The 13024-nt window shown below is 29.7% G+C and overlaps 1 protein-coding gene across 1 annotated transcript; it reads left to right on the forward strand.

Annotated features, from left to right (window-relative positions):
• The first annotated feature begins 357 nt into the window (after nt 1–357).
• On the forward strand, nt 358–4222 carry LOC107873381 (delta(24)-sterol reductase). Its single transcript, XM_016720220.2, has 3 exons — nt 358–456; nt 2001–3274; nt 3594–4222. Exons 2-3 carry the CDS (start codon nt 2027–2029, stop codon nt 4047–4049), a joined length of 1704 nt encoding a protein of 567 aa, XP_016575706.1. The 5' UTR covers nt 358–456; nt 2001–2026; the 3' UTR covers nt 4050–4222.
• Nucleotides 4223–13024: the final 8802 nt, after the last annotated feature.

Here is a 13024-nt window from a genome sequence, read left to right on the forward strand (position 1 = left end):
AAAGATACTATAAATCACAGTAATTAACAGCTTAAAAAATTTAAGAGATATAAAATATCTGTTGACTCTCGAAATTATATCTATGTCACTTAAATTGAAATAGAAAAAAGATATTATAAATCTCAATAATTAAAAACTTATTTTAAAAAATATAATTTAGTACAATACCACAAATGTTTAAATAAGGAAGATAACATTTATTATTTAAAAATTATATGAAAAGTATTATAAATTAAAATAATTAATAATTTAAAATATCTAAAAAAATATTAAATATATAATTAATTATCTAAATTTTATTTATTTATATTACATGAATGGAGAAAAAAAAGTAACTTCTGACATTTAGTCATTTCTAAGTGCCACACTCTCTATAAAACACATTTGTCATACTTATTACAATCATCTTTCTCTTGTTACATTTTATCTCACTACATTGTCCACTCTTCTTCTCAGGTTCTTCTTTCTCATTGTTTCTTCTTCTGTGTTGATAAATTTGATGCAAATAATTTAAGCAATTTCTTTTTTCTGAATCATATGATTATGAGATTTGAGTCTGCCAACTTTCTATTCTTCCCAGAATTCACTTATAACATTTCACTAGTTATATTGTTGTTGTTGTTGTGTTGTTATTGATTTTTGGGTCATTTTGTTTTGTAAAAATGACCCAAGTCTCCGTTGCTAGTCCATTTTTCTTTCCTATGTGAGTTTCCGTTTGGCTATTCATTTTGAAGTTAAATTTGAATTCAAGTTTTTGAAATTTTGAAGTTGTGTTGGGACATTCATTTTTACTTGGAAAAAAAAAAATGAAGTTTTGTATGTTGAAATCCCAAAACCCAAGAATTGGTGTGAGTCTGGAAATTGAAAATATTTGAAGATATGATTTTCAAAAATCTGATCAAGTTTCATGGTCAAACAGATTTTTGAACTTGAATCTTCAAAATATTCAAAAACTTTAGCTAAGAAAGTAATTTATTATAGGTTTCTCTTACTAAATTAGTCCTATTAATTTAAAATGGACAAGTAAAAAAGAAAATTTATTTTAATATAAGGAGCAACTAAAATGAAACAAGTCAATATTAATTAATTCTACTAATTTTTGGCCCAAGTAATTCTGTTTTTTTTTTTTCTCTTTATTATTTAATGTAGATAACCGGAAAGCTACAGACTTTGACGTAAAATTTAGACAGAAGAAAATAGTCTTTTCAGATGTATGTATAAAAATAAAGATCTCTATTAAAAAACCATAAAACTAATTTTTTTTTTTTTTTTAAAAGGCTAGAAAATCATTTTTCCCAATCTAATTAATAATGCTAGTCTTAATGAGTTACTCTGTGTCACTAGTTCCTCCCTGGTTATCATATCACTGGAAAAAGAGAAAATCTAATATGAATACTCCTGATTTGTTTTACATTCAGTAACATAGGCGAACTCATGATTTAAATTTTTGGTTGACCTTAAGGTTTTTAGCACTGAACTCGTTGCGTACACTGCTTAGTGGTACACAGAATGCCATGACCATGTCAGGGTTCAGTTTTTTCTGGTCTTAGTTAGTTTCAGGCTATTTATGTCAAAGATCTATTGGAAACAACATCAGTAAGATCTGCGTACGTTATGTCCTCCCTAGACTTCACTTGTGGAATCACATTACCTTGGGATGTTGTTGTTGTCCTTAGTTTCTTCAGGCTATATCTGTGCTACAATCAGATTAATGGATGAAGTAATATTATATGTAAGAAATGCAAGAAATTTAAAGATGCAAGTAATTCCATGTTGATGATGTTTTACATATTTAAGGATATAATGCTTCTACACTCTTTAGTTCCCTTCTTGAATTTCGTTTATGTGATAGTAATCTCATTATCGATTCTTGTATGTAACTGAGAAATAATGAGACACATGATCAGTACTGTTTCTTTATTTGTCCCTGAATTGGAAATGCAAAAAAGTATATATTCTTCTTGTTTGTGGTTCATGACTTGGTTTCATCCTTGTTACAGTTGTACTGGCCTCTTGTTACCCGGAAATGTCAGATGCGAAGCCTGCCCCTCGTCCAAAGAGGTCGACACAGTTTGTGGATTTTCTTGTCCAGTTCAGATGGATCGTTGTTGTCTTCTTTGTCCTTCCTTTCTCGTGCTTGTATTACTTCTCCATATACCTGGGGGATGTTAGATCTGCGCGGAAATCTGACAAGCAGCGTCAGAAGGAACATGAAGAAAACGTTCAAGAGGTAGTGAAGCGTCTTCGACAGAGGGATGCATCAAAGGATGGCCTCGTCTGCACAGCCAGGCCTCCCTGGGTGGTTATCGGTATGAGAAATTGTGACTATAAACGTGCTCGTCATTTCAAAGTTGATCTTTCCAAGTTTAGAAATATTCTTGAAATCAACAAGGAAAGAATGGTTGCTAAAGTTGAGCCTCTTGTCAATATGGCTCAAATCTCTAGAGCTACCATACCGATGAATCTTTCACTCGCAGTTATTGGCGAGCTTGATGATCTGACTGTTGGTGGTCTGATCAATGGATTCGGGATTGAAGGAAGCTCTCACATCTACGGATTGTTCTCTGACACAATCGTGGCACTCGAGGTTGTTCTGGCTGATGGTAAGGTGGTTAGAGCTACAAAGGACAATGAGTATTCCGATCTTTTCTATGCTATCCCATGGTCTCAGGGGACATTGGGCCTTCTTGTTTCAGCTGAGATTAAGCTTATACATGTGAAGGAATACATGAGACTTACCTACAAACCTGTAAGGGGTAATCTAAAAGAGCTAGCACAAGCTTACGCAGATTCCTTTGCACCGAGAGACGGGGACCAGGATAATCCAACTAAAGTTCCAGACTTTGTAGAAGGCATGATTTACAGCCCCACGGAAGGTGTTATGATGACGGGTAGATATGCTTCCAAAAAAGAAGCAAAGCAAAAGGGTAGCGTAATCAACAGTATTGGTTGGTGGTTCAAGCCATGGTTTTATCAACACGCTGAAACCGCACTGAAAAGAGGGGAATTCGTGGAATACATTCCAACTAGAGATTACTGCCACAGGCACACAAGATCCATCTATTGGGAAGGGAAATTAATTCTTCCTTTTGGTGATCAGTTCTGGTTTAGGTATCTCTTTGGATGGCTCATGCCACCCAAGGTAGCTGTTCTTAAGGCCACTCAAAGTGACTATATCAGGAATTATTACCATGACCATCATGTCATTCAAGATTTGCTTGTTCCTCTTCATAAGGTTGCAGATACTCTTGAGTGGGTCGACCGCGAGATGGAGGTAAATAATCTAGTGCACCCTCAGTTCCTGTGTCTCATAATTCATTAGATGTTTCTTTATGAATGTCAACTAAGTACCGTAAGTAAATTTCTTCCCGTTCAATCATTTGATAACTAGAGTCATGATCACTATGAGTCAGTTTCATATAATTTGATCAATCCTATTTTCTGTCGTTAAGGTGGAGAATTCAACCAAGAAATTTCTTTCTTCATCATCAGTCGAATCATATGCGACTTACTTCCCTCTTTAGCCTGTCCCGAAAATATTCACTCTTTTATGCATCAAGTTTCTGATTGTATTTGGCTTAAATTATTGTTAGGTATATCCTGTCTGGCTCTGCCCACACAGAATCTACAAGCTGCCAGTGAAACCAATGATCTATCCTGAACCAGGATTCGAGGCACACGGGTGGCAGGGCGACACTAAGTATGCCCAAATGTATACTGATGTTGGCGTATACTATGCTCCTGGAGCTGTCTTCAGGGGCGAGCCATATGATGGCGCAGAGAAATGCCGTCAAGTGGAGCTTTTCTTGATCGAAAACCATGGATTCCAGCCTCAATATGCGGTGACTGAGCTATCAGAGAAGAACTTCTGGAGGATGTTCGATAGTACCCTCTACGAGCAATGCAGAAAAAAGTACAAAGCTATCGGAACATTCATGAACGTGTACTATAAATGCAAGAAAGGGAAGAAGACGGAGAGGGAGGTACAAGAAGCTGAACAAGAGAAGGCTGAGCTCGACACTCCCGAAGTCGATGAGCCTGCAGATTGATTTTAGACAAGTTTTAGCTTCTCTATCTGAATTTTAATTCCAAATAACTAGCTAGCTATATTGGACTGTTAGTAAGGTATAGAGCAGTTCAAAATTCAGATAATTAATTAATGTTCTAAAATATGTGTTGAAAGACCTTTTGAAGAAGGAATCTAGTGTTTGTTTTTTTGCAAAATGTTCAACATATCGATCATAAGCGTCCAGTTATCAAGATTCACTTTTATATATTCACAGAACCATGAAAATATTGCAATAACTTTCAGCTAGCTACAGAAGGGGAGCCTTGGGGTAAGCATGTACATGTTCTAGAGCCTAGAGGTCACGGTCCAAACCGTGAAAACAACCTCCTGCAAAATGTGGGAAGTAAGATCGTGTACAATAGACTTTGGTTCTGCCTATCTTGGGTCTCGCACGTAGAGGGAGTTTTAGTGTACTGGACTATCTTTTTCTTTTTTCAGCTAGTTATGTTTTTCTAAATATAGAGAAAAGACATAATTACACAGCTAAAGTAGGATCGTTTTTTCAAAAAAAAAAAACACTTAAAGCTTTGCGGTTGTCCGATATCCTTAAACCACTTAGAATTGATATTATTATGTCATTTAGGATGGTGAGTGTAGCCCACTCTCTTAAGGAGAGTGAGAGGGTGGGGAAAAATGATTAACATTTATTTATGTATTAAAAATATTTTCCTATTTTTTTCTTTTCTATTTTACTATTTTTTCTTGAGAAAATACCCAATTATCCCTAAACTATACCCAAAAGGCTATGACATACCTCAATTTAAAAGGGGTTCTATTACCTCCGAACTAATTAAAAGTATAATTTTAACACCTTTAGTGCCTACGTGGCACATACGAGGCACACACGTGTGCCTACGTAGACAGTTCAGTGTGTTGTGCCACGTATATGCCACATAGGCACTAAAGGTGTCAAAATTACACTTTTAATTAGTTCAGGGGTAATAGGACCCCTTTAAGTAGAAATGTGTGATAACTTTTTGGGTATAAATCAGGGGGTAATTGGGTATTATATTCTTTTTCTTCTTTTTCTATTTCTTTCCATGTTTCTCCTTTCTTCTTTATCAATGGGTGTCTTATTTTCCCTCTTCCTCTTCTTCTTGTGAATGAGATGGCAGTAGAGTTTATCGTGGTCGGCGTTTAATTTTTCATAAAAAGGTTACTAAAAAAAGTAAAAAGAAAATGATCCGTCAATCACCATTTTCTTCGACAAAAAGATATTATCCGATAATAAAAACGGTGATGAAAATTCGTCGATTGTTGAATAGAAAGAAATCAATACTAAACTGAGTTAAAAATTTTGCACAATTTCAGTAAAGAAATTCATAAACAATCATTCTTTTTCCATATGAAATTAGAGGATAACAAATAGTTAACCAAACAAATTTAAAATTTCTTTGCAATTTTAATTTTCTAAATCCACTACAACTATAATAGCACAAAATAATTGAGTGATTATTATTTTTAAATTTAAAGATGATATATTAGGAGTCATGAGAGAATTGAGTAGTAGGTGACAAATAAGTCTTGAAATTTAAGAAGTGATAACTTTGATCAGTTAAGGTCAAAACTTCAATTAATTATTGGTTAAGTTAATTTGAGTGTGAAGTTAATTTTTAAAACTTTTAATCAATGGAACGTATTACCATTTGGATAAAAAAATGCACCAGGTAGATATCAACATTTTATGGATAGTTATTTTAAACAATTATCTAATTGTATAGTATACATAGATGATATATTATTATATACAAAAACTAAAGAAGAACAAAAAATTATTAGGACAGTTTACAGATATAATAGAAAAATCGGGAATAAGTCTAAGCGAAAAGAAAGCTGAAATCATGAAAAATCAGATAGAATTATTAGGAATACAAATAGATAAAAGTGGAGTAAAAATGCAACAACATATAGTACAAAAAATAATAAATTCGAAAGAAGAATTAGATACAAAGAAGAAATTACAATCATTTTTAGGGTTAGTAAACCAAGTAAGAGAATATATTCCAAAATTAGCAGAAACTTTAAAACCACTACAGAAAAAAAATAAAATGGGATGTAGAATATAACTATAATGAAGAAGATAAAAAACAAGTTCAAAAAATAAAATTACTTTGTAAAGAATTACCAAAATTACAATTTTCGGATGAAAATAGAAAATTTATATATATAATAGAAGCAGATGCTAGTGAATATAGTTATAGAGGAGTACTTAAATATCGATATGAAGCAGAAAAAATAGAACATCATTGTAGATACTACTCAGGTACGTTCAATGAGACAGAAATAAAATGGAAAATAAATAGGAAAGAATTATGTTCATTATATAAATGTTTGTTAGCATTTGAGCCATATATTGTATATAAAAAATTTATTGTACGAACAGATAATACACAGGTACGCTGGTGGTTAACAAAGAAAATACAAAATTCAGTTACAACAAAAGAGATTCGGAGACTAGTCTTGAATATACTGAATTTCACATTTATAATTGAAGTAATCAGTACTAACAAAAATGTTATTGCAGACTACATATCAAGACAAAGCTACACAGACTAAAATAATAGAAGAAGATACTCTAGAAAAAATACTCAACACCCTAACTACGCTTTCAATAAAAGTGGACAGTGTGGGTAATAAGATAGAAAAGCTAAAGACTAATGAAGATAAACTGAAGTCTATAGCTACAAATCAGCTAACTCAGCAGTGTGCAGAGCTATGTCGATCGGAAGACATTAAAGTTTCAGAGCTAGAAGGAGACGATGGGAAACTCCATAAAACCCATAACATTTATCAATCTACTTCTGCAGGTACAAGCAAAGGAGTTAGTCGACCAAGATACCAGAACATGAATATGAATAAAATATTTGAGAAACCATTTATACCGAAAACACAAAAAGACCCCTTGTTCATACCCCCACAAATCACCACATACCGAGATAGCCTGAACTAAGATACAAAAAGTTTACAACTATACAGCCCAAAAATACATAGAAAATATCTATAGAGTACAAACTTTTCTAAACCTTAACCCCAGAGCTACAAATATCAAAGAACCAAACACAAACTATATAACCCAAAAATTACAAGGATATAACAAGCTAATTGCACTACCCAAAACCAACTCAAGCTTAGTAAAAACTTGTTTTGACTATGAATTATTAAACACCATATACACCCAAGACGGAGAAAAACTAACAGCTATGGAAGAATTACACAAGATATTCACCACCTACAAAAGGATAACAAAAGGAAATCTATTTTATATAAAGTGTTATACTGCACCAGCAGAGATATTATACGACGAAATAAAATCAGTTATATAAGTTGTAAAAATAGGACTAACTAGAGATATGATCATACCAAAAGATATTACACAGCAGCCGGAGATACCCAAAATTGAGATACCCAATTTCTACGCAAATAAACGACTCATTGGACTACCTACGATTATCCAAGAATTAGCAAATAATTATACTAATGGAAACCCAATATGGAGCTATTATTCGAGAGACCATCAAATGATTTATTCAAATTCAAAAGAGCTACGACAAGCAGATATGGAAAATGTTAGGCAATGGATAATGACATTACTTAACCCAGAAAAACAATCTACCGCAAAAGCAATTAAAAAATAATTTATTTCAGACGGATTACTGACAAGATATTGTAAAATAATTGGACACAAATATCCAGATCATCAATGTTCAAGATGTAATGGAGAAGATAACATTATTCCAGAAGTACACCTAGAATAAAAATCAAGAAGATGAACATGCCAGCTGGAAAGATAAGATAAGAAGCAACAGATACGACAACGAGAAGACACCAATGAAAGAAGACAAGATATTAAATTATTTACGTAAAATTGTTAGAATTGTAAGTTTTTATTGTATAGACTTTTCTTAGCCTCCTAGCCTTTTTTAAAGGCTATGACACTAAGTTTTTATTGTATAGACTTTTCTTTTTTAGACTCCTAGCCTTTTTGACTTTTCAAAAGGCTATGACACTTAGGATTCTAGTCTTAGAATTTTTTAAACGTGTAAAGACTCATGAAAGGACTTTGTAAAGATTTTTCATTCTATAAATGGAAGAAATCGAAGGCATTGCAAGGCAAGCCTTCATGTGTTGAAACAATACTCTCTCCAGTCCACAATAAATATTTTGCTCAGTTAATTAAAAAACAGACATACTTCAATGGGAAAAGCTATGGAGGAACAAACTTCAGAAACATCAAAACTACCCGAACAGGTATATTTATTTATGATTATGAATAGCTAAATTCAGAGTTCCCAACAATCATGATATGATAAAATAAATTCATATTAGTTACTTTATAGTAGAATTATTCGAAGAATAATATGTTAAGAAGTTTATTAGCAAAGCGGAAACGGAGAAAAATCCCTAAGAACTATGTCATCCTAAAGGTGAAACCAATGAGGCAAGAAGCCGTGGCGGGGAGTAACCAGAGTAGAGGCGCTGTTTAAGGGAAAAAGTATCCAAATTACCATGCAACTAGTGACCGAAGAGCATGTTATTTAAGAATAATCTAGTATATAGTAATCTAAGATGACCATATTTTGTTATGTATATGGTTGAAAGGAATATTTTGAAATTTTTTTTTTTATGAAAATGAATAATTATTTATCTGATGTGATGTTAGATAAATTTAAAATACTTATTTTGTATGTGTGTATTTATTGAATTTTTACTAACTCCGGCAAATATATTATAATGTAGTATTTCTATTCTTATTTTTAATTCTTTACGTTTTTTAGAAATAATTTGTTTTAATTCTTTGTATTTTTGCACTTTATGCGGTTAATTCTTTAGATTCTTCTTCTAACTTTAGATGGCAAAATCCTGATTTACAATCAAATTTGCTAAAATAATTATATCCTTGTATTTGCCTTATTTTTAATATCTTATTTGGTATTGGATAATTATATGTTATAGTTTTTGCATTTAAATTTCTATAGTCAATAACCATCCTACTTTTTCCTCTTTTTTGTTCACTATGTTTATTTACTATAAATGCTGGACTATTATGTTTACTATTACTTTTTTGTATATATTGTTTTTCTAATAATTCATCTATATGCATTTTAAATTCTTTTAAATCGTCAAAATTATATGTTAATGGTTTCTGGGTTATTATGTTATTTTTATCTATTAATTCATTTTTTATAATAGTTTTATGTTTTTTTTCATCCTTTTAATGGATCTTCACTATATAATTGTTCTAATTTTTTCTTAATTATTTCTATCTTATTTATTGAAAATATAGTTATTTCTGTTTTATTTATCGAAAATACTACTAGTTTTATTGTATCTTCAGTATTTTTTATCTTTTCTAAATTTTGTGTAATTTTTTCACTTCCTTTTATCCAATCAGTTTTCTTTCTTATTTTATTATTAACTCTTTTTGCTCTCACTTTCTGTTTGCATGGTGTTGTAAACCACCAGTCTATTCTAGTTATTATATGTGGGTATAATTTATCTAAGAACGACATTCCTAAAAGTATATCTTTTGATGTTAGTTCATAATTATAAATTTCTTCTATTGTTAATATCTTATCCCATACTTGTATTTTTACATTCCTAGCTTTATAAGTAATTAAGCTTCCTTCATTAAGAAAATAATATTAGAAAAAGTAATAGACTATGAAATTGAAACCATAAATTGGATAGAACAGTTATACCAAAAAATTTACCCAGAAGGATATTATTCAGATTAAGAAATGTTAGAATATATTAGAAAAACTAGAGAAAATCAAGATAATCTAAATAAAGAAATTAATTATAGAAACCGAATTAGAAAAATAATGGAAAATCTAAAAGAAAAATTAATATGGATAGAAGAAACCTTAGAAAATTTAGAAAAAAGTACATGTGATAGTTTATATCATTTAAAAAACTCACTACGAGAAGAACAACACAAGATAATAAATAACATAGAAAATCTAAAATTAGATATACATTACAGTACAGTTAGGATAAATTATTATACAGAAATTTGTAACTCTGCAATTACTACAGGATAAAATAATAAATCAAATAAATTAATGAGTACATCTTACGAAAAGAATAAATCATTAAAAAATATTGAAACAAAATTTAAGAAATATCCACGCACAAAGAAAAATAGATTCATTATATATATACTAAATCTATTTCATAAGTTAGTTATCCGCCTATATCCGCACCCCCCTACAAATTATATATATACTAAATCTATTTCATAAGTTAGTTATCCGTGGACTATTATGTTTACTATTACTTTTTTGTATATATTGTTTTTATAATAATTCATCTATATGCATTTTAAATTCTTTTAAATCGTCAAAATTATATGTTAATGGTTTCTGGGTTATTATGTTATTTTTATCTATTAATTCAATTTTTATAGTAGTTTTATATTTTTTTCCTTCCTTTTAATGGATCTTCACTATATAATTGTTCTAATTTTTTCTTAATTATTTCTATCTTATTTATTGAAAATATAGTTATTTCTGTTTTATTTATCGAAAATACTACTATTTCTATTGTATCTTCAGTATTTTTTATATTTTTTAAATTTTGTGTAATTTTTTCACTTCCTTTTATCCAATCAGTTTTCTTTCTTATTTTATTATTAACTCTTTTTGCTCTCACTTTCTGTTTGCATTGTGTTGTAAACCACCAGTCTGTTCTAGTTATTATATGTGGGTATTATTTATCTAAGAACGGCATTCCTAAAAGTATATCTTTTGATGTTAGTTCATAATTATAAATTTCTTCTATTGTTAGTATCTTATCCCATACTTGTATTTTTACATTCCTAGCTTTATAAGTAATTAAGCTTCCTTCATTATTAAATCCTTTAACTATTATTGGTGTTTTTAATTTATCCCATTTACTTTCTGGTAAGCAATTATATCTACATAAATTAGCTTTTGCTCCTGTATCTATCATAGGCGTATAATATCTACTGTAATATCCTTCTACTACTATCTTCATTAATACATATATTTTCATTTTATGTTAAGGCTCTTCTTAAGAATAACTTCTCTTTGTTATATGTTAAGGTTAATTGTGTATGTTCTATATTATATGGTTTTACTTGTTCTAGCCATTTTATTCCTAATATTATATCTGCTTTTTGCATTTCTTCCTTTACTTCGAATTCTATTTTTATTTTTCTAACTCCTATTATTATTTCTTTTTCTACTATATTTTTACTATTTATTAAACTTCTTGGTAGATCTGGGCAAGTAATTTAAACCAATATTACATAACAGAAAAAATAAATGAAAAAGAATATCTAATACTTTTAAATACAGGACAAGAAGAAAATTATATAGCAAAATATCTAGTAAAAAATGAAGAAATAAAAACTGATAATGGCGGATAACTAACTTATGAAATAGATTTAGTATTATATATAATGAATCTATTTTTCTTTGTGCGTGGATATTTCTTAAATTTTGTTTCAATATTTTTTAATGATTTATTCTTTTCGTAAGATGTACTCATTAATTTATTTGGTTTATTATTTTATCCTGTAGTAATTGAAGAGTTACAAATTTCTGTATAATAATTTATCCTAACCGTACTGTAATGTATATCTAATTCTAGATTTTCTATGTTATTTATTATCTTGTGTTATTCTTCTCGTAGTGAACTTTTTAAATTATATAAACTATCACATGTACTTTTTTCTAAATTTTCTAAGGTTTCTTCTATCCATATTAATTTTTCTTTTAGATATTCTATTATTTTTCTAATTCGGTTTCTATAATTAATTTCTTTATTTAGATTATCTTGATTTTCTCTAGTTTTTCTAATATATTCTAACATTTCTTAATCTGAATAATATCCTTCTAAGTAAATTTCTTGGTATAACTGTTCTATCCAATTTATGGTTTCAATTTCATAGTCTATTACTTTTTCTAATATTATTTTCTTAATGTCTATAATTTCTATATCTTTAAGTATATATAAGATTAAAACTTTAAGATAATCTAGATGATCTATCTTTTAAAATTGATTTTATTATAATATTTTGTAGTTGTTTGTTTTAGTCTTAGTAGTTCTTGGATATTTTTATTAAGAAATTCTATATATTTTATATCTTTATTTTCCATGTATTTGTCTATATTTATTTTCATCTATTTTTCTAGTAACTGTATGTTTCTCATATCTTTTTCTAAAAATTTTATGTAATTTATCATGGTAAGTATTTGTAAGAGTAGTTAGGTATGTATGGTATATAATTTACTCTAGTTATGTAATATTTACCAAATGTTTTTTCTAATATGATTTTTCTTATATCTACTACTTTTATATCTTTAAGTGCATACAAAATAAGTATTTTAAATTTATCTACCATCACATCAGATAAATAATTATTCATTTTCATAAAATTATTTTTTTCAAAATATTCCCTTTAACCATGTACATAACAAAATATGGTCACCTTAGATTACTATATACTAGATTATTCTTAAATAATATGTTTTCGGTCACTATTAGCATGGTAATTTGTATACTTTTCCTCTTAAACAACGCCTCTACTTTGGTTACTCCCCGCCACGGCTTCTTGCCTCATCTTTTTTATTGCGTTTTTCTTCTAGTTCTTCTCGTTCTCTGTTTTGTTTTTATTTTTAGAGATTATTTTCTTTTAATTTTGAAATTTTTGAAAAAAATATTATTTAGATGATTGAAGAAATTATGCAGAAAGTCAATCAACTAAGGTAGTTGCTTTAGCAACTGCAGTCTGCGGATAATAACTACTAATTGTTATGTTGCATCAATTATTGTAGTTATTGCAGCAGGTATAACAGTTTCTGCAAAAATTATTATAGTTGATACGACAACTACGACAATTGCTATAACAATTGCGATAGCTGCTGCAGCGACTTGAACAGTTGCTTGCTTTTCTGGCAAAATGTGTGGTGGTAAAGCCGACGAAGAGAA

Source organism: Capsicum annuum, chromosome 1, assembly GCF_002878395.1.
Source record: "Capsicum annuum cultivar UCD-10X-F1 chromosome 1, UCD10Xv1.1, whole genome shotgun sequence".
Lineage (NCBI taxonomy): Eukaryota > Viridiplantae > Streptophyta > Magnoliopsida > Solanales > Solanaceae > Capsicum > Capsicum annuum.

Coding starts and splice junctions, on each gene's coding strand:
- LOC107873381 (XM_016720220.2), top strand. CDS start 2,027: ATGTCAGATGCGAAGCCTGCCCCTCGTCCAAAGAGGTCGACACAGTTT. Junction 3,275..3,593: donor GGGTCGACCGCGAGATGGAG/GTAAATAATCTA, acceptor AATTATTGTTAG/GTATATCCTGTCTGGCTCTG.